Below are 27,198 nucleotides of genomic sequence, written 5' to 3'. Positions count from 1 at the left end.
CTCGAAAGAATTCGTTAAACTTGCACAGTTTCAAGAAAACTGTGGTTTTTCCAATACTACGCGCGGAAAAGAATTTTTTTTAACATGCGACACATCATTTCCCGTAGATTTTTTCACGCTGATTTTAAGTAAACGTTCGAATACTTCATTATGATTATTTTTAATGTGTTTTATAGATGAGAATACAATATTCCTTCAAACTAGTGGGTTACCAAATCATTTCAAAAATCGATTTCTTGCAAAACCCTGAGGTCGTAGACAAATTTTGAAACTAGATTTGAAATCAGCGTGAAAAAATCTACGAGAAATGATGCGTCGCATGTATAAAAAAACTTTCATCGTCCATTACACAACATATTTCGTATCATTTTGCATTAGAAAAATGCCAGGAATATGTTGGTGAAAGTTCCATTAAAAAATAATGAAAAATAAAGAGGTTTTGTCATTTGGATTGTCGTCGTCTCACCGATATACCCGAGCCGTATGATGTCATACTTCTAGGTGACCAAAGCCTCTCGAGCTTCATGGCCCCTCAAGGGGGTAAACCTCGCAGAAGTGTAAATAGTTTTGGGACACTTACCGGCCAGACATTTGTGACATTTATCGATAAAATACTGTAGAGAGCTTTTAAATACAACGCAAGCTATGGGGAGCGAATGTTGTTACGATGGTTCATGAAACATCACCAAATATGAACTCGATCAACAATCACCATCCCTTATTATTGCACGAGCAGTCCGCGAAGCGACGATGCTCATCGCAGGTTCAAAACATTCAATTACGCGCACAAATATTTTGCTACCCGTTCGAAATACGTGTTTGTCCTCTTTTCATCAAAACCGCCTTCGATTGTGTTGCGATTTGAAACTTGCGAGTGTGCGTGGTTTTCGCTTTGTAACAGAGCTGTACTATTTGTTTGACGAATGTCCGCATTTTATGGATTTTAATCAGAAGACAGTGATTGCATAGGCGAGGCTGTTATTGGAGAGCTAGTGGGTGGAATAAGATGGCGGTGGACCTCTTTACAGTCACGGCAGGCGGTCCCCAGAGAAAAGAGCGGGTACGTGTCGTTCGTGTGACATTTTCTTCGTCGCGGTGACACAGTTTCCCCGTGAAAAGTCACGGGGTTACACACAGGTACCAGCTGGAATTCAGGCGACGGAATAATATTATTGGATGGCGGTATGCGCAAATAGAAAGCCGCCAGGCACTGTGGCCAACGGGATCGAAGGCTGCTCGCGGAATTAGGCCGGCGTGTAATTCGCGGGGAAGGATGTCGTTCCGGGTCTTGTTATCCTGGCAGTTACGAGGACTGTTATCGTCGTAAAGAAGCCTCCAACTATCGGCCGATAATAACCGTGCAAACGTTTGCCCTCGGTATATTGGCTCGGGGATCCGTCGGTTCGAGAGAGCTAGTTTCTGGAGACCATTTGCAATTCAAAGTTCAAAAAGATTGTGTGCCACCTCGAGTCCGATATTACCCACTTCGCTCGTCGTCCTCGAAGTGGCCGCTGTTTGTTTATTTTAAGACAGCAATCCCCGTACCCCATATATTTTTATACAATTCTACATTCCGTAATAGCGCCTCCAATTTCCGCGCTCGTGTCGAGTGTTTTGTTTTCGCTCGAATTGCAATTTGATCATCGAAGCGTCCAGCGTGTATCGCCCTCTCTTTTATCTCTGTTTTTCACGCTCTTTGTATTCGCCGGGCGCGCACTTTCGGTTGTAAAATCGATTGGCCGGAGCTCGTAAGAAACTTCTTTCGAAAAAGATTCCATGAATCGCAATTCGCCGGGCATCGATCCTTTTACGCTCGGAATCAACTTGGAAAGCGGCATTACTCACGGGGGACGAGCCGATATCTCATTCCTAATTCACACGGTATCTGTCCCGATATTTTCCCTGTGTAACCGACTCGCCGAAACTTTCCCCCGGAAGTCTCTTCCGTTGAACTCGACAGACCTCGCGTGACGGAGATTCGCCGGAGAATCCCTTGTCGTGATTTCACCGTTCCAACAATAATCATCCCGACCAACAGATTTTATTACCCTGCAAAAAGTTCTGAAGAATTTCCACCTGAAAAGAGAAGACTAAAAAATAATTGGACATTACGACTGCGGGTTTTTGCCGCTTTAATAAATCGAATTCAACCTATTTCCTATAATAAATCCGTAAAATCGTGCTTCCCTTCGCACAAAACAAAGTCGTATCGTTTTACGACGCTTGCTCCGTTCTGGAGGCGGTGGAGTTTCATTAATCTTTCGCCCGATATCTCGTTCATGTCCCTCCGATAGCGGGGACACTTAGTCTCATACTTTTGTAGCGTACCAGGAGATAGTAAATGCAGCAAGTCGGTAAGATGACGTGCCGATAGGATTTTGTGTGTGACACGGCAAAGACGACGCATCCAGCGAGCTTATCGCGACAAAGGGGGCGTAGGGTGTTCGAGTAGGTCGTGGGGAATCGTTACCGGTTACCTTGCCGATAAAATTCGACGATATCGTCGACACTCCGACTCTCATTAACATCTCGACCCCGTGGCTGGTCGACACGAAACTTTTCCGCCCAACTCGTTCATGGAATATGTATTAACCAGGCACGGAATCGATCTTCACGCGTCGATATTCCGTGTCCAGACCCGTTAACCAACTTCCAAAGTGATTCTTTCGACGATAATTCTTTAATCGGCCTGGTAATTCGACTGGCTAATTTCGACGTCCGAGTTGCGTAAGTTCTCGATTAGGCGTTCGCAGCACTCTCTCCACCCAATCAATTCCGATCGGATCTCCTCGACGGAGACTTCTTTTCTAATTGAAACTTTATCTGTTTCGTCGGACTCGCTGCGATTACTTATCCGGGAAAGTTTCGCGAATCTGCCGATCTTTTATCGCGACTTACTCGACGGCCGATCCCGCCATAAGTTTCGCGTTTGATGGCCTGTCACGGATTTCTTCCGGGAATTGCGATCGAGCGGAAATCGTTGCTCTCGGTAATGTTCGATGACTGTTTAACACTAACCGTACCGGGCACAAAATGTATCGCATGTATATTGTTTTATAAAAATTACAAGACTGAGTTTATCTAGCTTTTTCACAATTTTTATAATAATACGTGCTCGAATAATTATAATATCAATAATTACAAAATAAACAATGTGAAAGTGGTTGATGAATTTTTATTCGATCACAGACGAGATTGTAAGATTTAATCCAAATGAATTTGATGTGGAGATTGGTGTCCGAAGCGACTCTTTGAAACACGTGTCCGGGCGATCGAGAAACCCGTTCTCGTCGGAACGTTAATCGATCCACTCGTCGGCCGCTCGTCAACCCGACGATAAAGTTGCGTTATGAATGGCCCGAAATGAACCGACTTTCGTCGTCGCGTTGCCGCGTATAAGAGACATTTCGTAATGGACTTTCGCTGTAGGGGAAACGCGAAACATCTTTCTGCTGGCAATAACGTCGATAAAGCGAGAGTGGGAGGGACCGTCGACATGGTCGGGTGTTCGGCTTGTTTCCGGTTGAGCCGCGGACGTATCGGTCACCGATCACGTACAGTTTTGAGCCATGCGGAGCGGGAAAGTTGGTCTCTTCAAACAGGGTGAACGGTACGTTAGAGCAACTTATCTGTTGTTCGTTTAACGAAATCTGAATCAATGAACAAAATCTTTGTTCATTCAACAAAATCTAAATCAATGAACAAGATCTTTGTTCATCCAACAAAATCTAAATCAATGAACAAGATCTTTGTTCCTTCAACGAAGTCTAAATCAATGAACAAGATCTTTGTTCCTTCAACGAAGTCTAAATCAATGAACAAGATCTTTGTTCATTCAACAAAATCTGAATTAATGAACAAGATCTTTGTTCATTCAACAAAATCTGAATCAATGAACAAGATCTTTGTTCCTTCAACAAAATCTAAATCAATGAACAAAATCTTTGTACATTCAACACAATCTAAATCAATGAACAAGATCTTTGTACATTCAACAAAATCGAAATCAAGAACAAAATCAAAAATTCGCAGACAAGTGGTAAAAGTCTATCATTGATCAAACAAGTAGTACAGGTCTACCTACGTCACGACTAGCTACGTTAAACTTCGTCATTCATGAGTCGGGTAACAAGAAAATCGCCTCATTCATGCTGCCGCGCGGCGTTCTCTCATCTATCGATCCAAAGTGCTAGAACTGATTATGTCAGCTAGATCACATATGTATCGGCGCATCCTCGGTTGCTTTCGAGCGCGTGCTTCGCGTTAGTATACACCGCGCACATCAGCATATTGAGCACCAGTCGCTTCACGGAAGTAGCAAACGAACCTTAGAGAAACTGTTTAATATGCTACGACGCCTTGTGCTTAGCTGGCGCCCCTCTGGCCCTGGGGTCGTCCCGGTCCTGGTGGAGTTCCTTGGAGGGATCCGAAGTTGCTGGGGGTGCGATTCCTTGAGTCTTTGGTACGCATACTATCTGATGCGTTAAGTACGATCAGCTTGCTACTAGAGTATGGCATCTAGAGTATGTTTGGGATTCATCAGAATCATTATGGCTCGTTTAAACGCTGCGTCATTTCTCCGGGACCATGTTCAGACTTCCATAGCAGCGCTAGAAGCGACGAGGAATTGTTTTCACGAGTTCAGTTTAATCCGCCTGGCATCTAGAGTATGTTTGGGATTCATCAGCATCATTATGGCTCGTTTAAACGCTGCGTCATTTCTCCGGGATCATGTTCAGACCTCCATAGCAGCGCTAGAAGCGACGAGGAATTGTTTTCACGAGTTCAGTTTAATCCGCCTGGCATCTAGAGTACGTTTGGGATTCATCAGCATCATTATGGCTCGTTTAAACGCTGCGTCATTTCTTCGGGATCATGTTCAGACTTCCACAGCAGCGCTAGAAGAGATGAGCAATTGTTTCCATGAATTCAGTTTAAGCTGTTATATGTCCATTTCATGTGGTTAGCTCAAAAGGAGTTTGTAAACTCAAGTGCAACGACTTGGCATCCTCGAGCAGAGTTACGAGCAACATTTATTTTAACGCGCAGCACACGGCCCATTAAGGCCGGGGCGAGAACGTTCACGAATGAAATTTAATCAGGGCTCTCTGTCGGCGTTTCTTGCGTCAAAGTGTTAATCGTAGAAACGAACGCAGCGGCGCGGACCGTGTCGACGGACAGACGGTTGTAGGTTTTTCTCCATCAAGTCGGAGATTGTCGGGGGCCGACGGTAAATAACGTAGAAAGCGTGAAAAGGATTCAAACGTCCGATCTTCATTTTCGCAAGCTGCGAAGATTAAAAAAAAAAAAGATACGTCAAAGGGAAACATCGCTGAAGTGGTCCCTTTGGGACATTGAATCGCTTAAACTCTTTTAGAAGAATCCACCGGTGGTAGATTTGCTTCCGGATGCATCTATTTGATAGTTTCACTGTGTGAAGATCCTTAAAAATAATTGTTCTGTGGTAAAATTTGAAAGTCAAAGTAACGGTAGAAAAGTCGATGCTCCTAACGACGTTCTTGGACCTTAAAAAATTAAAGAAACAATCGATGGGCGAGCGACCTCCTCTAATTTTTATAAAACTTCATCGTTTATATTCAGCCGTTGAAATCCTCGAACTCGGGGTTGCGAACGCTTAACAACGAACAAAATTGATGGACGCGCGACTCGCATATTTGTCGAGCTTCGTAGCAGAGTCACCGTTAATTCCACATAAATAAATCTTCAGATAATGAATTTTCACCCGCGGAGTCCAAAGAAGAGAACGACCGAGTCTCGCGTTTTCTGTTGCACTGATTAAAGTGAAACTGGGTCAGGGGGCTATCATCTCTTGTTGCCAGTCACCTACGAGATCCTCGAGGGGTTTCCTGCTTGCGCCGGCCGCGGCTTCGAACGATCTCGGCCGACTCTTAATTTTTAATTAACCGATACAGCATTCTCGACTGGCGAACGCGTAACCGTGCCGCGTTACTGCGTAATTGAACGATCTTCCCCGGCCAGCATCCGCGGCCGGAAAGTTTAAACTGAAATTTATTACCGCGTTCCACTTCAGGGAAGTCTGCTGCTCGGTAACGGCCGCTTGCGAGTCCTCCCGACATTGCTCTTCTTCTGACTTTTCGGGCATCCTGCTTCGTCTCTCCTCGTTATCGTTGTTGTCCCCTCTCCCTCTCGGACAGCGATACGAGACATGAATTTATGGCGGATGAATTTATGGATGGTTTTCTTGTTTTTCTTCATAATAAGCCGCAAGCCCCGGTTAACCAGCTAACTAGAACGACGTTGATGAATGAATCCAACCCGGGTGTTAACTCGAGTCCAGACTACCTAAGTGATTACTGATTAACCGCTGATAAATTCTTCCACGATGCCCCTTGGTATCCTGTCCTCTGCCTCCCCTCCCTTCCCACTCTTCGGATAGCAGTCTTTCGTCGATCTATACTCCAGTTCGGTTATCTTCATCGGCTCGGCTGGCAGACGAGCTCCGAGTTGCTCTCGACGATCTCGATCGTTCTCACCGTTGGAGGAGATTACCCGGAGACTGATGGAACCGTACGATAGTTTCGGCAGGGTCTCGGTAACTGCTGATCAAGATATAACTCTAATTTCAGTTTCATCACGCCCCGTGGGTGACACTGGGCTGCCCTCGTCGAGATCAGAGCCGCAGCTCATCGGCCGACGGTGGCCTCATCATGGTCCCGTTAGAGTACTCGCTAATAAATGCCTCGCCTTCGATGGGTTGCTTGTAACCGATTTCCCGCGGCACCTGTATTGCCTATCTACCTAGCCACGGTTAATTAGCTTTCGATATTCTGGTCGCCAGTGATGATATTCAATGTACAAAATATTTTGTATGATGTGTAGTAAATTTTAGTGGCGCTCACGCTCCAGTTCATTGCTTTCGCTTATTACTAGACTACCGATTTTATGCATTTGTGACAAACATTGGCACGTACAATTTAAAGCAGTGTGCATGTTAAACATATTTCGGGACATCAATGTATTCGTTTCAGCTTTAATAGGATAGTTAGAAGCAGAAAACAATTTTTATTTGGTTCCTGTGTCCTGCAAACAACGCGAACATTTGTTATGTATTACTAGTTATTATCTGACCCAGAGTGATCACCAGACTACGAATTGAATTGAATTGGAATTGAAGAATATTAATTTTACGTTCCAGAGCAGCGTTTGCAAATTGTCAGATGCCACGAATGCATAAATATCCGCAGTCCAGCGATCACAGCGAGCGATTCGATCGATCATTGCCCACGTACAGTTTATTCAACGAGTAGATACGCGTCAGTCGTTGATATTATAGTGTAAATACGAAAGACACTATTACCACGAAGCACGAATCCAAGGAACGACTCTATTGACAGGTTCCGCTCGGCCTAATCGAGTCAGCATACTCCGCGCCTCTCCCACCAGTTGCGTCCGGTTACATTGTACACTGTTGCAGGGATGGACGAGCGATGCGACGATCGAGAGGCTGCATCGGAAGCATATTAATCCCATCGACGTCACGGATATGAACAGGTTCTTCGACGACAAAGCAGCGTCAGGTAAACTCGCTGATTCAGTTGATCTGAATGTTTCATGGCCATTGGTCAATCTCTTGCTGAAGCTTTCAGGCAGTTAGACAAATTCGACTGTGAACTCTGTTGAATAAAATGAGGGAGACGTTCGTTGAATTACTAATGAGAACAAGACAAGTCTAAAGGATGAGAGTGGAGAGTGAAGAACGAGCGAGTTAGCTCGTGATCACTGGTTTAAAGGTTAACGGTTGGTTCCCCGGCTGAATGGATGAGTCCTGTTGGTGGAGTAAACATCCGGCCAGCGAAGGATTGCTATAATTTGTCTGCAAAAGGCCGAGTCCCTCTCTTACCTGAAAGTTTCAACAGTCGAGGGGGTTGCCGTGTCCACGAAGCGGCACGTTCATTGTGGCAAGGTCGTCGCGCTGTGCTCGGTTAATAGATTAATTCGTTTCGCAGGTGTCGGTCCGGTTATGCCGCCAGTGGAGTACCCGCGGCACCGCCACCGCTACAACGAGCAAGTTCAGGTGTACGAGCTGACCGGGGGCGTGGAATTGGTGCCGCTTTTGACCAGCAGGCGTTATTACTCCCAGCCACAAAGCACTCGTTACGTCGCGACCGACGCTACGCGGCCTGGATACGCGATAGACCCGTACGTATCGCATGTGAAATGAAATTTCAATTCCTCTCTGCGGTCTTTGTTTTCACTCGTCTCTCGCCTGCCGTTCTTTCCTCTCTCTCTCCTTCTCTCATTCTCTGTTGCTCTCCCCCCCCACTCTCTCTCTGTCGATCATTTCACGAGCCCCTCGACACGTTTCACGCATACCTAACCGCGACCACGGCTCCTCGAATTGCGAAATGTTTGGCGTTAGATTACACCCCGGCTTCCACTCGCAACTCGTCAGCTGGATTTTTTATGGGATACTATTAAGACGTCGCAGTCTTTACCAGGACCAGGGCTATCAAAAAGTAACACTATCCGTAGAGACGAAAGTGATACTATGCTAGCGAAGGCTGTATAGCGAAGCATTCTCCTGGTTTCCGTGCTATAAGGAATTGTTCGGTCGCGCCGTTGAAATAATTAGAAGGAGTTTCACGAAGAATAATTGACGTGCAGCAGGATATCTAGCCTCCATTGTAGCAAAGAATTCGAGCATCCTCCAGGTAATTTTCAAGGCACCTTACAGCCGGGAAATGGGCTGATAACAATATGAAAACGCAACGAAGCATGCGCCTACAATGGAAGAGGGGGTTCTGGTCCGCGTTGTCACGGCGCTGGTAGTAGATGGTCGACAAGGGGGTTGCAACGGGCTTGAAGGGAGGGCACGGCGTTATAACGGCGTAACAACGTTACGGATAATCAGCCCATTGACCTGATCTCCTGCGACCCCGACAAGTTTGCGCCAAGCGCGCAACCCTCTTCGCAGCCGTGCCCCTTTTCCCCTCGAATGTTTGTCAACGTTACAGTCTGTCGGTCTGTGTACTCGTCAACACGGTTTTCCTCGCAGCATCTCCGCTTCGAAGGCGTTCGGGTAATTACGCGCTGAAAAATCGTTCGAGACGGTTGCCTCGTCGAGTGTTGTCTCTCGTGCCGCTCACTTTCCTTTTACTTTCTCCGCCCACTTTGAAAGATTGCTTTTCTTCCTCCGGCGTTGGTCCGAGGCTCTCGCGAAAAAAACGACTGACAGAGAAACAGAGAGAACGAGAGAGAGAGAGAGAGAGAGAGAGAAACAGGAGGAATTCGTACTAAGCTCGCTCAGTATTTTTCTTTTGGACTTGCTGCACTTCAAAGGAAAGCTGAACGTTTCGCGGCGGGTTCCGCTTAGAATCGTATTCTTGTTCCCGCTCCCCGCTGTTTTTGGGATCGTGAAATCGCAGAACGATCCTCGAACGATCCAGCGCACTGTGCGATTGTTCAGCGACCCAGCAGAATTATTTCTTCCAAGGAACATGCATTTTCATTTCGCCCAATGAACATCGCTTGATGTTAGTTACTAGGTTGTTGCGTATGAAATGTCCGACTTTAGAATGCAACTCTTGTAAAACGTTTCGATCAAGAAATGCTATTATAGTCTATTGTTACTAAACGTTATTGTTACTAAACGTACCACGGCCGGTTCTAGATTTTTTATTTCACAATTAATAAAATTATAAAGATGCCTTCATAAGAAATTATTTCATAAATATCTTTATTAGAGCACGTGTTATAATAAGAACCGCGCAACTAAATAACTCTAAATAAATTAGTTATTTTCATTTTTGTAAGGCAACCACGTGCCTGTTACTTTTATACCTTTATATTATTTGTATTGGGCTGGCAAATAAGTTCGTTCGGTTTTCTAGAGTGGAATAAATCACAAAAACCGAACGAACTTATTTGCCAACCCAATATAATTTCACTTTTAAACAAAGTTCATTTCAACGTCAACCAACGCGACTGTCGTGTGTTCCTTTTATATGTCAGGAAAAATAACGTACATACCAAATAGAATTAACGTAATTAACGTAAATAATTAACGTACTAGTCGTTCATGGTAGAAAGAACTACAAAATGAAGATAAAAATCTTGTAAATGAAAAACGTAAATGACCATAACGTCTTATTTTGACCGTAATACAATCTAGAAACTTGACAATTTGTAGATAGAATACATTGGGTACAAAATTGCGTGTGTTTAATGGTACTGTTAGAAATCGGACATTTCACAGGCAACAACCTAATAGTTAGCGATTGAGATAAAAATGAATTATCTCGTTAGCGGGATCGCTGTCTTGGCTTCTCCTCTCGCGGGCCATTCGATAATCGACGATGATTAATTGCTGCGCGTTCCACGGCCGTCCGAGCATATTATAAACAACGTAACATCCGCGACGGCCGCTTCATACAGAATTCCATTAAACGCTATCAAAGTGTCTCATTATGCATCAGTTTGCTGGTGTTCGGCCACTGTAACCGGCACGACAGTGGGGGGCCAATATCATCGCGATGCCCTCGCGCTACCTCGCTCACACCCGCGCGACTTTAAGCGCAACGAAATCACAAAACGATTAGTTAATATGCTAATGACGATGACATCGCTGCCGGAAACGCGATACAAGCGGTCCGAACTTGTTTCGAAGCCGAATCGATGCGCCAGTGGAACGAGTCGATCAATAATCAGACACGGCTAGATAGATTTGCTCGCAATCAGCCAAGCGAAGCCGCGCGACCCCTTCTTCCTTTTACACAAAACTCCACTTTCCAATTTAGTTAGTACCAGACTTTTTGCTGTACCTTTTAACTCAGAATCGTCGCTAAAAATTGCTATACCATTAATCAATATTGAGAATCATGTACAATGTAATTATTCTAGGTCCGAAGGAATATTTAGTTTTCGAGTTAAAACATATTTTTCAGTTCTACCGTGAAAATCGACGGATTTCATTTCACGTTGAGATTTTTTTCCGTTTCGGGCTCTACAGTTTCCTTTATTCCGACTAATCTTTCAATTCACGAACATTTCGCGTTCGCGAGGCGACATATGAGACGAGACTCGCGGACACTCGCTCCAATTCGCGCCTCGTCCCGTCGTAATGAAGGAACACTTTCTTTGGAGGACGTTCCTCGAGAAAAGAATAGACCCCGACGACGACAATGTACCGGTTTTGTTTCCAGCGACTTCTCGCTTTGTTTAGCCCGGAGCTGAAGAAAACTCGATCCCCCGACGGAATATCCGGAGCCCTTTCGAACGATCTCGCCCTGAATCCCTCGCAGATCCCCGCCGCGTGAACTTCGGCTTGAAACAGATTGTTTCACGTTTTTCTCTACTAATTTCTTATTCCTTGGTCGTTCCAAGCAAATGTCTGGCAATTTATTAAAGCACACGTTTTTTAATCGAAAGAAACTCAATTCTGCCGTACGGTACGTATCGTATATGTTTAATGCAAAAATCCGTATTCCACCGCGTTTAATAAATCCCGAACGCAGTCAGGAATCCAATTAATTCCGAATCGTTGGAAATTTTATTAAATCGTCTTCGTTTCTTGCTCGATCCCGTAATCCATTCCCGTCACAAAGCAACGGAATCACATTCTCGCCAGAATCCCCGAGCATTCTCTCTGCATAAAGCGCCGTTTAAGCACTCTTATTAAGGGGTAAACACCCCGAAGCAGACTGTCCGATGTACGTGTCCCCAAGGCAACGATATCTGCTTATCCTTTCTTACGTGTTTTCGGGCTGGCTTAACTCTTCGGGAGCGTGCACGTTCCCCATTCCCCAAGGAATTATTTCTCTCGAGGGCAACCCAATCCCTCTCTAATCCAAGCAGATTTTTGTAATTTCACCCTTTAAAAGCTACTGCTTTCAGCGGGACGCGTCAGAGTAAACTTCGGACCGGTTCAACTCGAACATATTCTATTGTCGGCCAAGAAAGGGATCGCATTTCTCTTGGAGAGCTACGATTCATACGGCCATTATTTCGTGCGTTTGCTTGCGTTCGCGGTTAATCCGCGCTTTCAACGCCGTGTCTTCCGGCTTTAGAGGTAAATTTCGGAAGATGCGCAGAGTGGCCGAGTTTATTATCCAGGGGAAAAAATTTTGAAAGAATGGATTTTTAAGGGTCGTAGATCAAGCGGTACTATTATCTGTAAAATTTTCAACAATGTCAGGCCAGTAGAATATTATCTAAATAGGGGATGAAGTTGCACGGTGGACAGTATTCTGAGCTTGGTAGAATTGCGAGGGGATGATCATATTGTAAGGACAAAAATGTTTTACCACTCGTTAAGGGTAGAGAGAATGGATTATTAAGGGTTGTAGATCAAGTGGTACTATTATCTGTAAAATTTTCAGCACTGTCGGCCCAATAGAATATTATCTAAATAGGGGATGAAGTTGCACGATGGACGATATCCTGAGCTTGGTAGAATTGCGAGGGGATGATCATATTGTAAGGACAAAAATGTTTTATCCCTTGTTAAGGGTAGAGAGAATGGATTTTTAAGGGTTGTAGATCAAGTGGTACTATTATCTGTAAAATTTTCAGCACTGTCGGCCCAGTAGAATATTATCTAAATAAGGTATGAAGTTGCACAAAGGACGATATCCTGAGCTTGGTAGAATTTCGAGGGGATGATCATATAGCAAGGACAAAAATGTTTTATCCCTTGTTAAGGGTAGAGAGAATGGATTTTTAAGGGTTGTAGACCAAGTGGTACTATTATCTGTAAAATTTTCAACAATGTCAGGCCAGTAGAATATTATCTAAATAGGGGATGAAGTTGCACGACGGACGATATCCTGAGCTCCGTAGAATTGAGAGGGGATGATCATATAGTAAGGACAAAAATGTTTTACCACTCGTTAAGGGTAGAGAGAATGGATTATTAAGGGTTGTAGACCAAGTGGTACTATTATCTGTAAAATTTTCAACAATGTCAGGCCAGTAGAATATTATCTAAATAGGGGATGAAGTTGCACGACGGACGATATCCTGAGCTCCGTAGAATTGAGAGGGGATGATCATATAGTAAGGACAAAAATGTTTTACCACTCGTTAAGGGTAGAGAGAATGGACTTTTAAGGGTTATAGATCAAGTCGTACTATTATGGGTAAAATTTTCAGCACTGTCAGGTCAGTAGAATATTATCTAAATAGGGGATGAAGTTGCACGATGGACGATATCCTGGTCGCGATAGAATTACGAGGGGATGATCATATAACAAAACAGTGATAAGACCGAAGATGAGTATTTCTCATGTACGGCGTAGTACCGTTTACCGTTGTCGAACCGCGGTTTATACGCGTATCCTTTTCCCGCGAGTTCGAGTTGACCCCGTTTATTCAGTTATCCGTGAGGAAACATCGGTGTGAAAGGTTTGCAGAAGCGTGGGGAAGCGCGGGGAAGCGCGGGGAGCGGTCGGATAATACTCACATAAAAATGTGAGAGCGATGGTGAGAAACAACCGAGCAATAATTCTCCCCGGGCGATAGAAGTTCGCCCCCGCGGCGGAAGTTAGTCCGCTTCGATGGAAGCGTGGCAACAAGTACCCGCGAATGTGTTTCCCCCCACATGTATTCCCATCGTAAAAGGTATCGTCCCTGTTTCCCAGACGGCGGTGTTTTCCGCCGCCTTGGATACCCTTCAACGTGCACGCTGGCTCGCTCGCTCGCTCGCACTCGCGTTTCATTGCGATGCCAGGGCAACTTTTCGAACGCGATGAGCCAATAAAAGTTTTATAGTTCGCGGCAAGTTTATTGGCCAGATGGAAAAACCACGTCGGTTCCTTGTTAAAGAAAAATTACATCGCGCGCCGCCGTGTTTCCTTGATTAACGCTCGCGAAGGAAGAACCGACCCGAGGATTATGGGTTCGCTCTCTACGTGAGATTCGATCTAAATAAAAATTAGAGTCTGCCGGAACTGTTCAAGACCTGCCTGGTTTTCCAGTTGAAATAGTGAATTCAGACCTGATCAAAATACCGGAACATCAATGGGAGGTGAAAGAGAATGAAAAAAAACGCATAGAATGTGAGAGTTAATGTTCGTTTTTCGTTGATTCCCTTTTAACACGTCCGAGAGAAGGGGTTAAAGCGGGGCGCAATCCCGCGACGGCGCAGCTGTTATCGTAAGTTTTCATACGTATCGTAATGAGTGTCGCGGCCATTTTGCCAGCCTCGCGAAATTACAAGTTATTGTTCGAATATTTATACCGGGGGGTGTTGCCTTTGTGTTCGCGCGCGGCTGGATGAAAGCTTCACGCGCGCAGCGAGCCGCAATTTCGCCCGGGCGTTCCCAGCGCGAACGCGGAGCAATTACAGACTGCAATTTCAGCCGTTTTTGATCAGGCATTCGACGATGTCTGGCTGAATGTCTAGGGGAAAAAGGCCGTGCACGCACGTCCCCGCTCCTTTGAACCGGAGAATCGGTGGTTTAATCCGGAACCGCACCGCCGTCGTTACGATCAAATTGCTGGTCGAATTATTTCGTTTTCTCGGGCCTGGGACGTCCTATGGCTCGATCACTAGTAATCTGCACCTTCTTCGTTCCGGTTTCGTTCTCTATCGCCGCAGAATCCACGTAGCAAAAAATATCATTCGAAAATCAAAACCGTCAAATGACTGTTCGCCGACGTATATCACTTGATCACGTTATTCTTTCACTCGTAATTTGTCTCCTCTATTTATCTGAATTTTCTGGCAGTCAACGATCGTTTGAACTAATGGAAATATTGACCACTTTGTCTGACTACTCATCGGCCTATTCTATTTGTACAGGACCACATCATTCTTTCATTCATAATTTATCTACCCCATTTGCCCTGACATTTTTTTTAGACATTCATTGATCGTTGCAATGAAAGGTTCACTTATTCACCGTGTTGTCTGATCATTCTCTGACCTACTCCACTTCGATTCATCAGTTTTGAAAGTCACAGTTTTACAAGGGCTATCTTAACCTTTAAAATGCTGTATAATTTTTGGCAACACTAATAACGATGTGGGGCCCTCAAGGGACCACACATTAAGATAAAAAATAGATATGTTTAATATATGTATTTATTGATACAATTATGGTATAAAAACAAAAAATTAAATTTTATTCTCTTTACAAAAAAAAATTAATACATCAAGATTCTAAACAATAGAATATACTCTTCATTCGTCATGGTATAGCAACGTACAGTTTCTTCTCGATTATTTCTGCTCTATGATCTTTGCAGATGAACATTCGACATTCTTCACAAAGAATATTTGCTTTTCTGTCGCTAGATCTTATCGTCTTCTGGAGGCTCCGGTATGTTTATAACTAAAAACAAAATAACGGTAATGTTTTTGGAATAGACAAATCATCCACAATACTTGACGATGAAAAAAGAGAAAATACATACAATATGAAAAATTACAAACAATTACTTACCAAGAGGTATTAAGGAAAAATACTTTCTGGGGTTCCTATAGGACCCCACTCAGCATTTTAAGGGTTAAACACATTACCATGATCAGGATGAATAAATGATTGTCTGTGATCAATGTAACAGCTCTATGTTTAAGTAAGGCCGCGGGAAATTGTCCTCGGATGCTGCTAGACACACAGAGGTCCATTCACGCCGCTTTTGTCGGCAGATTACGGCGGCTGGGGGTCGGGAATCGCGAGTACATCACCGAGCTCGTCGAGCAAATGCGACGGAAACGGGAGCACGCATTGGTAAGTGGAGAATGATCACGGAGAATCGCATAACAGCGGGGGTTGCTGCTTACTCTACTCACCCCGGGGCCAGTAATTGTATCGATCGTCGACGTGATCCTCTTCGTGCTGAACGCTATCGAGCAGCTCGGGCTAGAAGCGCGCCGAGTTACTTGCACACTTGGTCTGATTAAATAATAACGCGGTGAACCTGAAAGCGATCGCCTCGATTTCACCGGATCGACAGCAACGTTTCATCCTCCGCCCCTGAATCGCTCGCTCCCGGTTCAGAATTAATTCTTATACTCTATCGGAACGGTTGATAATATTTTCTCGAATTAGATCGCTCGGAAATTAAGTTCCGCTATTTCTGGCCGCTGTCTCGCAGTTCAGAAACGTTCCAGTTCGAATAGAAACTTATATTCCGTGCTGGTCCGAAGATTTTGCAAAAAGACATTGACAATTGCGGATCCTATAGTTTTATGGACAGGGTTTGTTCCAAGTTCAGATAGAATCTTGAAACAACATTGAAAATTGTGAATCCTAATTGTACGACCACAATCGGATAAATTGCTAAACAGAAATTCCGTGACGATCAAGATTACGCTATTACCTTCGTGTAACCAGCCCGAACAGTTTCCCTTATAACGGGAAATATCCAGATTGGTCTTCGGTGATTTTCGGCATCGTGCGTCTGGGGTAACTTTACATTATCTTCGACTCGGATTAGATTTTCTTGGTGGAAGTTTCCAGTCCGGGTATTCGCCGCGCTAACGAACCGCGCGCGCTTTGCGCGAGCCGAAGACAAACCCGTCAAATTAATTGAAACTAAGTTTCTCATTGAATGAGGAGAGATGCTTTGCTGTTTGGATAATGATATTGAAACAATTCCCTCCAAATAACACCCGGGCTCTGTCATTACACAAGGGCGGTGTGGGTTGGGTGATTCAAACATCGCGACAAATGAGTAACGGTTCCGTTTGATCAGGACTTTGAATTACAACGTGGGGGCGGAAGCCTCTGCTCCAAGTATGCAATTAACTCTAGAGCATGCAGACAGGGGGTATAGGAGGTCACGCACCGTGTATTCAAGCGAGATTCTCGTTCCAGGAGGAACGACGGATGGAACAAGAGAGCTGTCGCAGGCACTTCGATACCTGGAGGAGGCTCTGGGGTCGGCCGGGTCATGGCGCGCCCATAGATCATGCCCACCGTAACAATCTATACAACATTCTCTACCGTCCGGCCATCTATTGAATTCCTCGGCTCGTACAGGCTGTTTCAAAATATCTCGTGATCACTGTACCGTGATTCTACACCTCTGGATCGGTGGAGATCTGTTACAAAAAATGGATTAACTTTTAATTACTCGTAGCGTAAAGTGCCCAGATATGAACAACTTTTTGATTATTTTAGAATGCTCTTTTTCGACCAAAAAGTTACCAGTTGTGGCAGTTTGGGAAAATATTTCTTTTGTGGTGTGTCATTTGCAGGTTCCAGCCAAAGGAGTTCTTAATATGGTACACCTTGAGTCTCTAATATGACACCTGGTGCCATATTCGGCACCCACACCAAGAATGTCAATAGCTATACCCATATTTCGGAACCCTTGGTAGTGCCATATTGGGAACTCCATGTGGTCTGATAATACTAGCTACTGACAAAGAGAAAATGAATTTCAGCCCAAATCAACAGTTGGCAAACATTAATATAAATAAACTGAAACTACAGATATGTTCAAACATTTGAAAATCACTTACCTTCCTCGAAAAAGATACAATCGAAAACATTCAACAAGTGGAGACACACAACTGGCGGAGGATCGATATTAAAATCTATAGAATGGAACTATTGCACTGCACACTGTTGAGTAAACATGGTAAACTATTGTTTGAGCATTTTCTCACTAGAGTGCGACTTCTCCTTTACAACATACAAGGTAGTGCCATAATAGGCGACTATACCATATTTGGGCACTATACCCTATATTGTATTTACAATCTCAAAACTTTAAATTTAGTGTTCCAAGCATAAAGAAAAGTATCGACTACACTAGCAAATATTTACTTTTGCATTCAGGTAGTGATTTGATTCAATAACAATTGATTTATGTTCGAGTGATATTGAGTATCATGTGGAAGTTTATGCACCATAAATATGCAAAATGCATATGACATTTATGCGCGAAAAACATGCAAATATGCACGAAAAATATGCAAATATGCTCGAAACATATGCAAATTTTTCCGATATTAATTATATATTACATTAAGTGTTAGGTACAATATTGAGTATTAACAGACATTTCACAGTTATACTGGAGTATTTCGATTTATTTTCGGCAATAGATCGTGAAAATCTGCAATTTTCCCCATCTTTAAACGTTTGTTGTACATTGCAACGTCGAGAATTTTGACGAAATTTTCAGAATATATTTAATTGACACAGATCTACAACGTATTTTTAAAATTTTCAATGTAGGCCCACATAAAAAAGTTAAAAAATCAACTTTTAGTATTTTCTCAACAATTCCGATCAATTGCAATTTTTGAAAAAATTTCTTTTCACATCCTTTAGTAAACTAATTGCTCTAGCTTCCCAAAAAAGTTCAAATCGTATAGTAAAATATTAAAAAAGTTATCGTCTTCTCTTTAGAGCGGTCTTAAACTATTGTCCGCTACTGTATATTCCTATTGATTCATTTAATGATAAACCTATATCGTAATATTTGCTTGATCACTGTTTTTTTCTGTGCATGGAAGTATTAATATGTTGAATTAATTGCGATTTTCTATCGCACTTTACACTTTTATTGCACATTTCACAGTAAATACTACTTTAATTATTTTCGTCAATAATGAAATTGGGATCGTCCTCGATCCAGCTTTTCATCAGTGAACCCCTATTTTACCGAACTTTCGGCATTTTAATAATGACATTACATGTGTTCTTACAGCTGATTCACACACACACAGCAAGCAATACAAGGTCGTAACGTCATAACTTGTTGAGGCTTCTTCAGTATTATATCGGCGTATCACTATTATCGACGCTATTCGGTTATGATACGAGTGCTTATTAATAGATTAAATAAATTTAACAAGACAAATGATTCATATGAGCATGATATATGCATATACACGGTAAATAATATGTTTTGCAAAAAGTAAAAAATAAAAAACATATTTTTGGAATCCTCTAATCGCAAAACATATTTCTGTTTAAGTCCCATTGCTTTATCAGATTTCTATATAAATATGCATTTGCATAAACATCCGCAGTCTAACCATGAGGGTTAACCGAAATTGCGTACATAATAAAACATTAATATATATCTTCCATTTTTCCCAGCACTCAAGACTTTGATACATGATCTGCTTCTCTGAACAACGTATTCTTTAATATATTTTTAAAAAATCTTCGTCTGCAAAGGATTAAATCTCCACCTATCTAGAGATGCAGAATCACGCTATAGTGGTCGCGATAATTTTGGAACACCCTGTACTTGGCACGGAACAGGCTCTGCGGCCTACGTGTTTCCACACGCGGACCGGAACCGAAGCTTTTATCATGTGGGACAACGTTTCCATCGATGACGGGCCAACTTACTATGCTGAAGTACAAGTGGCAGCTTGATGGATCAAAACGCTCGTCTCTATGGGCTTCTTCGTTGGAAGCTTCGATGTGAAAACGACGAGATCACATTTTCCATTATTAATTAGACGGATAGAAGTTCTTCCAAAATTCCTTGAAATTGCTTTAAGCCATACAATTTTTCCCGAATTTATGGGAAGACTTCGTTATGTGCTGCTCGGTTGGAATCGTCGACGAACAAGTAACGAGGCGGTCACCTTTCCCGTTTTAATGAGCATAGCTTCGGCTTCTTCGACTTTTGGAAGTGAACGGGAGGTGAACATGTTTCCAGAATCAATTAAAATCCGTCCTTCTAGCTTTTATTTGTGCGTAGAACTCGCAATGTGTTCTCTAATTAGCAAAAGTTTAATCAGCAGATAACGAGGGTAATCCTATTTTCTGTTAGAATCGTCGAACGTTAATTTCTACGAGTTTCCAGCGTGTTCGGAAAGGGTTCCACTAGGATTTTCCTTTTCCATAAATAAAATTGTTCGAAGCGAATGTTCGAATCGTAACGTAATCGCTGAATAATGCTCTCGCGGAGCACGACGGGTAGCATTCGAAGGCAGACAAGGGCTCGTGCGCGATAGAGATTGAGTAGAAAAGGCTCGCCTCCTCTCTGCCAGATAAGGAATTTCGAATAACGAAGCACGGCGAGCGAACCAGTGATGGATTGTTACGAAATCGTTCGAGTCGTTTCTCGATGAAACGTCGGGGAGGAACGAAGCCTGTAAAAGTTCCTTGGATGGGAGCCGGAAGTGACGTAACAGGTGACGTAACTTCGACGGGAAGGAAAGATGGAAACGGTTGGACCGGTGATAATTCGAAGCAGCTCGGGTTGTATAATTAATTGACAGTTTTGCATAGGGAATGGCAGCGAATTGAGTTACCTGGTTCGAAGTTCGAAACCCGCGGGGAGGAAAAGTATCGGGTCGTCGCCGGATATACGTATGACGAGCACTCGTATGACTTTTCTTCTGTCCGTATGCTAGTTTAAACGGCACTGAATAGTCTAACGAGTTCGCGAGGACTCGTTTTAGCTGCAGCTACAGTAATAGCCAGCAAGTTCGCCTCGCGTTTCTTGAAATCGCTTTCGAACTGTTTATGAAATAATTAGGGTAGCACGGTTACGCGTTCTGCGACCCGTATTAGCCTAAGTGCTACTCCCTTCTTCGGTCGGATTCCGCCAGCTGTGCCTCAGATTTTCATCAAACTTTAAACCTTTGGCAATCTATAGATCTTCCCCCCTATCTGGGCGTATTTTTAAATTATTCTTCATTTGAGCTAGTGCAGAGGTAACACAGTACTTTCACGTATTTCCCACCTTCGGTACCGAACGTAACAGAGCCATGACTCCTCTGAATACATGATATAAACCACAGGTTACATTTCAAGCAAAATCTGAGACGACTCGGCCACAGCATCTCCATGCGAATCGGTCCACGATTTCGATCAAACTCTGTCTGTCGATCGTGCCTGCAGCCACAAGCTCGGCACATACGAAAACACAAAGCAGACCGAAAGCTCACGTACCATTTTTATTCCGGAGTAGTTCAAAACAACACCACCGTCAAGAGACAATCGTAAAACAAGCAAGAATAAGAGTGGGAAGACTCGGTCATGCCTGGAATCGTGACGACGCGATTCCTTTTCGTGAACTACGCCACGGTATGATATTCCTTTCGAGTTCGAAACGCAAGAAAGTTCGAAAATGCGACCCCGTGTAACAAACAGGACGTAGTCTTTCAAAAATTTAATTGTGTTCAAACATTGTTCTTTCATCGATTTCGCAGAATCTTTCTCTGCCGAGTACATCGGTTTTCAGGAGCACAATGTAGTTCTCTAAATATCAGGTCGCGAAGTATGATACTTGACAAATAAAAAACACATTTGTCAAGTTTCATACTTAACAACGTGATAATTTTAACTTTTAGGTATAACAAGATCAATAAAATTTGATCGAGCAAGCTGAACGGCAGTGAAAGAATATTTTCGCGGGCCACCGCGCATTTTCGAAAGATTAGCAAGCTGAAAGTCGATTTTTCGGGAGTTTCACAGCGGAACGAGCGTCTATGACTGCTTCAGAACGAACAAATCGTTTAATGAGGTGGAAAGGCACGATCGGCCGGATCTCGGTGCGGGAATCGGCGGGATGGTTTGTAACATTTCATGAACACCGTGAAATTTGAATTCGCCGGGTCTTGGCACGCGACCGTCAAAAGAAACGCGGCTCGTTATCCTCGATACAGCTGGCTGGAAAAACTTTATTGGTTACTTCAGCGAGCGAGCTTCAAAGAACAACGCTGGCCGGCGAACAAAGCGGAGAGGTACGCGCCGGGGTTGAAGTGTTTGCAATATTGCGTGCCACGCTAAACAGCGAGCGGGCACACGTCTGAACGCCACCGCCTCCCCCTCCCGCGTTCCTACGTTTGCTTTTGGCTCTAATATCCCCTGGAAACGTTCTATGGAAATTGCTTTTATCGAAAATGGAATTCTGCCGTTGCCCGCCACACGCGCTAGCGAGCGACAGACTCTTGTCGCTGAATGTACGACGCGTCAGATTTTCCGCTTTTTCAGGATTGAATGACTTCCCTGTAAACCTTTATAGAAATTCCCTTTCTCTCCTCCTCCCCCCTCTATCTCCCGCTGGATTAATCCGGGCAAAACCGCGCGCAACAAGGTTTAATTGAATTTCTAGACTCGACGAGCTTTCGATTTCCCTTCGAGCACACCTGAAGCACTCGAAACGCTCATGAACTTCCTCCGTCTGTACTTCCTCGAGACGTTTCTTTGTTCCTGCAGGAAATTACTGCACGAATCTTGTACGCCGACAGCACACTCGAGCTACTAAACACTGTCGCAATGGAATACCTTGTAAGTTCGTTTCGTTAAGTTCGTAATCTGATATATGATAAAGCAAGATAATTGATATTATTGAAATTCGATATCGCTACTCGTTCGGTTTGTTCGAGAATGTTAATATTGAAATCATAACTGTGCTGATATTTTGTCCCTTCGATTATCTTTAAGATTTAAGAATGTCGTAAGAGATCTCTGTCTTCGTCGAACCGCCGTAGAACAATCAATAAAGGAATTTAATCTCGATCACAGTTTTGTTAACCCGATCTCCTCCTCGGTAGTCTAGTAATTACCATAGTTAATCCGGACGACTCTTTCGCTGACAATTAATCATGGCAGATGGTGTTCCCTGGCCGGGGAGAAACGATCAGAAAAACGAGCGCCGCGTGAATGGAAATCAATAGAATCCCCTGGAAGACGGAAACGAAAACTCGACAGAAGAGCTGAAAGGATCGTCGAATAGTGGCTTTCAGAAATGTTTCCTGCAGCTCTCTGATCGTTTTCGTGCCCGTGTAGATTCTCGGGAAGAGCATTTCCAAGGGGACAGTGCGCGGATTGCGGCAGCGTTTCGCGTTTCCATTTAATAACGGAAAACAACGCGTGGCAAGTATCAGAACACATTTTACAGTATAAATTGCAAAGCTTAAAATATGTGTAACTGAAACAGTTTGCAGTTGTAAGATAAGTAGCAGAGCTCTGCGAATGGTCAGACAGAGAAAAATTCCCAGAAGAGGAGGTGTACGATCGTCAGCAGGCAACAATTCCGAAGGAAATGCGGTGTAAACAGCGATAGTGTTATTCATTTCCGTGTAACGAAGGAAACCATTGCGGGGAACGTAGTAGAAGTCTGTGTACGGTCAGACACGCGATAAGAACATACTCAGGAGAACAGCGGCAATTTTCAAAGAGATTGAAATCTCCGCGATGGCGAAGAATATTAATTCAACAAGCGTGAGAAGAATACGGTACGAGCGAGACTATGGCACATGTGCTAGCGAGTGGTGTATGGTCAGAACAGGGGCGGTTGAATAAAATTACCTTCGAGCGGGCGTAGAGGGTGTTTCAAAATCTCCACCTACCTTGAGGTGCACAATCACGTTATAGTGGTCACGATATATAATTTCGGAACACCCTGTGCGGTCTTGAAAAGGAAACCGTATCCTTTTGAGTATGTGACAAATCTGTGGTTGTCAGGAAAAATGCCGCACGTCACAATTTCAAAAAATTTGAGTTTATGTGTTAATTGAGGATTTACGTCAGGTGGAGTGGGGTAAGTCCGTCTACGGGGCAAGTCCGTTAATTGGTTATTTTTATTATAATATGAACGAAATTTCTCTAACTTTTATTTATTAATGTAGTATAAGTTAGTATGAACTATTCAACATAGATGTCGCCTAAGAATAAACGTGTTTTCGCTTAAATTAACCAATGCCAAACAGTCACGTGCGAGGTACACGTACAACTTTGAGGTTACCCTGAACGTGCAATAGTTTACAAGTTATTAATATATTCTGTGTTGTTATTTTAGATAAGTACAGCAAATATTGACGTAGGTTTACATTAAATAAACCGTTTTTATTGTATTTTTAAAATTTATTCAGCAAAACACTAAGATGCATTTGCCCCGTAAATATTACTATACGGGGCAAGTCCGTACTATCACGGTGGGGTAAGTGCGTACTGTATGGGTAACTATGAAACTAAACAATATATTTAATGCAATAAAAAGCATTTTGTAACAGGCTTGATAATCATTCTTTTCTTGCCCCATGGCACTGGAAACAAGGTTCGAAAGCATTTTTAACTCTCAGAGACGGACTTGCCCCAAAGAACGAACGAGAAGACAGTCTTTCGCTGATGATCGAACTGTGTAGTCGGATCTATTGTACGCGCATTCAACCTCTTCTTAGTACTTCTTAAATTTATTTTATACGATTAAAAAAGCTGAGTTAGACTGTTACCAAGTCCCAACCCTACAAAAATGGCTAGAGGGACGAAGATTCCGTACAAATGAGGAGGTTCAAGCTGGGACAAGCGCTTATTTCGGAAAATTGAACGCATCGTAAAAAATTAGAACATCGTTGGACGAAATGTATCGATTCGCGAGGAGATTACGTCAAGAATAAAAATAATTTACCCGGAAATCTGAGTTTTCTTTACCAGGTCGAGAACTTTCCGAACGACCCTCGTAATGCTGTTGGCGACCGAGTGAAATGAAGTTGAAACGAAGCGGGTACGTTTTTCACGGAAGTAATAGTTGTCGGGAGCTGCTTGGGAACGATGGCGTACACATGTCAGGGTTGGAAGCGGCATCGATCGCGCGCCGTATAATGCGCTAATTACACGATACTTGGTGTCCAGCCGGGCAAGGGGTGACGGCGTGACGAGCTCGCCCCTAATGGACGTCGCCAATTTAATTTGGACGTTGTTTGCCGGGACACGGGGCAGTTTGTATTCCTAAACGCGGACCTTTGTCCTGCAGCTGGCCGCGTAGAACGGCCGGCCTCGGTCTCATCCTTCCTCCGGGTTTTCAGAGCCCGTAGGAAACCCCCGGAATCCAGCCGTTGCCTCGTATCTCCCTGGTTACGATCTCCAGGAGCGGTAGCGGCAGCCGTGCGACCAACCCTTCGCCTCCCCGTCCGAAAGCTACGCTTCTCTCTCCCCATTGTCTGACTATTGTGTCCCGTTACCACTGTGTGTCCGTCCGTCCGTTCGTTTGTATAAGGGTGATTCATTTTCCGCGAAATATCAGTTCCTGCGCCGCATGAATTGCGAGTCGCGCGCCCGTGTAAAACCGCTCGAGTTTCACAACCCTCCCTCTCCCTCGCGCCGCGTGAGCATTCGTCGTTTATTCGTTTCTGGGAATTGGGTCGAGGTGCTAATGCACCGAAAAATATATTTTCATTTCGCACGGCTCGGTTATTAATTTCGATCATGTTTTAATAAAGACACGGAAGAAAATGCAGACGATCTACTCGGTACAGAAAAATCATTTCTGGGGCCGTGCATTTTGGCCGAAATTGAGTCGGTCTGTCGGCATGTTTCTCCACGCCTTTCTCTCGCCGGCTCGACTCCATATTTTTTTTCTATTTCGCTTTCTCTCTATCTCGGCTTTCGTTCGAAACTTTTTATCACGTCGCCGACGCGTGTTCAGTCCCGACAGGGCAGAAATAGAAAAACGCCGGGCAACGCGTCCGGTCCGCTGTTTGCGGGAGCTTGTTTAATTTCCGGTCCCCGCAAGGACACGTTCGATGCTTTTTCGAACGGGGTGTTCGCGGTTACGATTTAAAAATCGCGTACTTTCAACTATGATCGCCCCGCGCGAGAGCTCGATCCCAGAGAGCTTTCTCCCCCACCCCTATGTTTCTCTGCCATCGAATATCGTACAATTATAATCGAGCGGGATTCGCCATTTTCCTTGATACACGAGGCGCCGAGCGAAAACTCGACGATATTATCGAATTAATCCGGCGAGCTTTCTGTGCGCCGATGCACGCGGCCTGCTACACTCCGTCGGCTGCAATCTGTGCAATTGAAAATTATTAACTGATATGATTGAAAAGCTCGCGCCGGATACTTTCGGAATCGTTTATATTAATTAGCACGCGTGCACGGGACAATTATGATGGTAATAGGGAGGACGAGGGTTGCGCAACGTGCCGTGAAATGAAGCTATTTGCATTTCGAACGGCTACTCTTCGAAATGAAACGAGAAAGAATGGGATTGCCGGTGGCGGCGACTGTGGTCAGATGTTCACAATGTTAACAACCTGTTTGGAAGAAGAATTTCACGAGACCATAACATTCAAAATAAACGGGAAAGAAGGCTGGAGAGCACCGCGACAGTAGTACCACTCTGAACATGATCAGACGAGGGTCAAATCGTTTCTTGGAGCCAATAAAAAAATTGTTGATTGAACAGGATAAAAGAGTCCTCCTAAAAATTCATACAAAATAATATCGGCCACGCTTCAAGTAAGAAATCCACGATCTTCGCGAGCCACGAAGGTTGGAAAATTAAAAGCAAATATAAAAGAGACTACGGTAGAGCGAGTAAGTAGTACTAGCCTGAATATGATCAGACGGAGTCCAAGGTAAAGCTGCGAAGCAGTTTGCTAATTAAAAAAAATAAGGATTAAAGCAAGCCGCGACGTATAAAAGATAAACTCGAAGTAGTGGAGGTCGTTATTTAGTCAGACAACCCGCGGAGTCTGAAACCATGTAGAGTTACGAGGTTTTCCTCGGCGCGGTGGTGTATTCTCTGGCACGGGGCGCGTTCCGGCGCACGTTCCATCAGTTAAAACGATCGAGCCGGTGCGTAAATTTATTAATAATCGCTTAGCCAAGCTGTTGGTACGGTCCACGGCCAGAAATTTTCGTCGCGGGGGCGGTGAAGGTACGTGACCGCGCAAACCGGCGGGTAAAAATTTTCTGTCGCGCGAACGACGAGTCCGATGATTAACAGCTCGGCCGTAACGAGCGCTTCGGCCCTACTTAATTAGAGATCGGGTAATTTATGCGGCAGACGTGTTCCACGCGCGGCCGGCGACGCTCCTTTCTTCCTTTGTAGCGGCCGGAGCCGCCTCCTCTCCGGACCACCTTTATTTTTCTCCGTTAATTGTTCCGCGCCCTTAAAGGAGCGCGATAAATTTCCGTCTCGCGCGAACGTTTCAACGGCCGCACCTTCCCCGCGATTAATTATTCCCCGGCTGTTTTATGCGGCCCCCCCTGCTGTTTCGTTATTTCATGCAGCTACCAGCGATCACGAACTCCCCACTTAATTGCGTAAACGCCACTTTCGTCGATCGATTGCATTCCGAATTTCCGCGATCAATGGCGCTAGTCCCACGTCAATTATCATGACGCGTGTGCGTGGGTGGAGTCATCGGAAACGGGTTTTTAACCCTTGCGTAGTCAACCAAAATGTATAGATTGTTTAAAACACTTCTGTATTCAACGCGTTTGCAGAAATTCTCATTGTGAGACTATAAATTAATATATTAGCGAGTAAAGA

At 44.0% G+C, this 27,198-nt stretch overlaps 1 protein-coding gene across 4 annotated transcripts in view; it reads left to right on the top strand.

Moving 5' to 3' along the window:
• LOC143215762 (uncharacterized) overlaps nt 1-25,206 on the top strand; it is a 45,856-nt gene extending 20,650 nt beyond the window's left edge. For 2 of the 4 annotated variants that reach the window (XM_076438178.1, XM_076438175.1), the window contains 5 exons: nt 4,370-4,462; nt 7,457-7,559; nt 7,989-8,181; nt 15,632-15,713; nt 16,803-25,206. In XM_076438178.1, coding sequence (XP_076294293.1) covers nt 4,370-4,462; nt 7,457-7,559; nt 7,989-8,181; nt 15,632-15,713; nt 16,803-16,949 — 618 coding nt within the window. In that variant the 3' untranslated portion in view covers nt 16,950-25,206. The other 2 variants (XM_076438177.1, XM_076438179.1) reach the window with 2 other exon arrangements.
• The last annotated feature ends 1,992 nt before the right edge of the window (nt 25,207-27,198 follow it).

Source organism: Lasioglossum baleicum, chromosome 14 (assembly GCF_051020765.1).
Source record: "Lasioglossum baleicum chromosome 14, iyLasBale1, whole genome shotgun sequence".
Lineage (NCBI taxonomy): Eukaryota > Metazoa > Arthropoda > Insecta > Hymenoptera > Halictidae > Lasioglossum > Lasioglossum baleicum.
The sequence above is the reverse complement of the archived record's forward strand: the minus strand, read 5'-3'. Positions and strand labels throughout refer to the sequence as shown.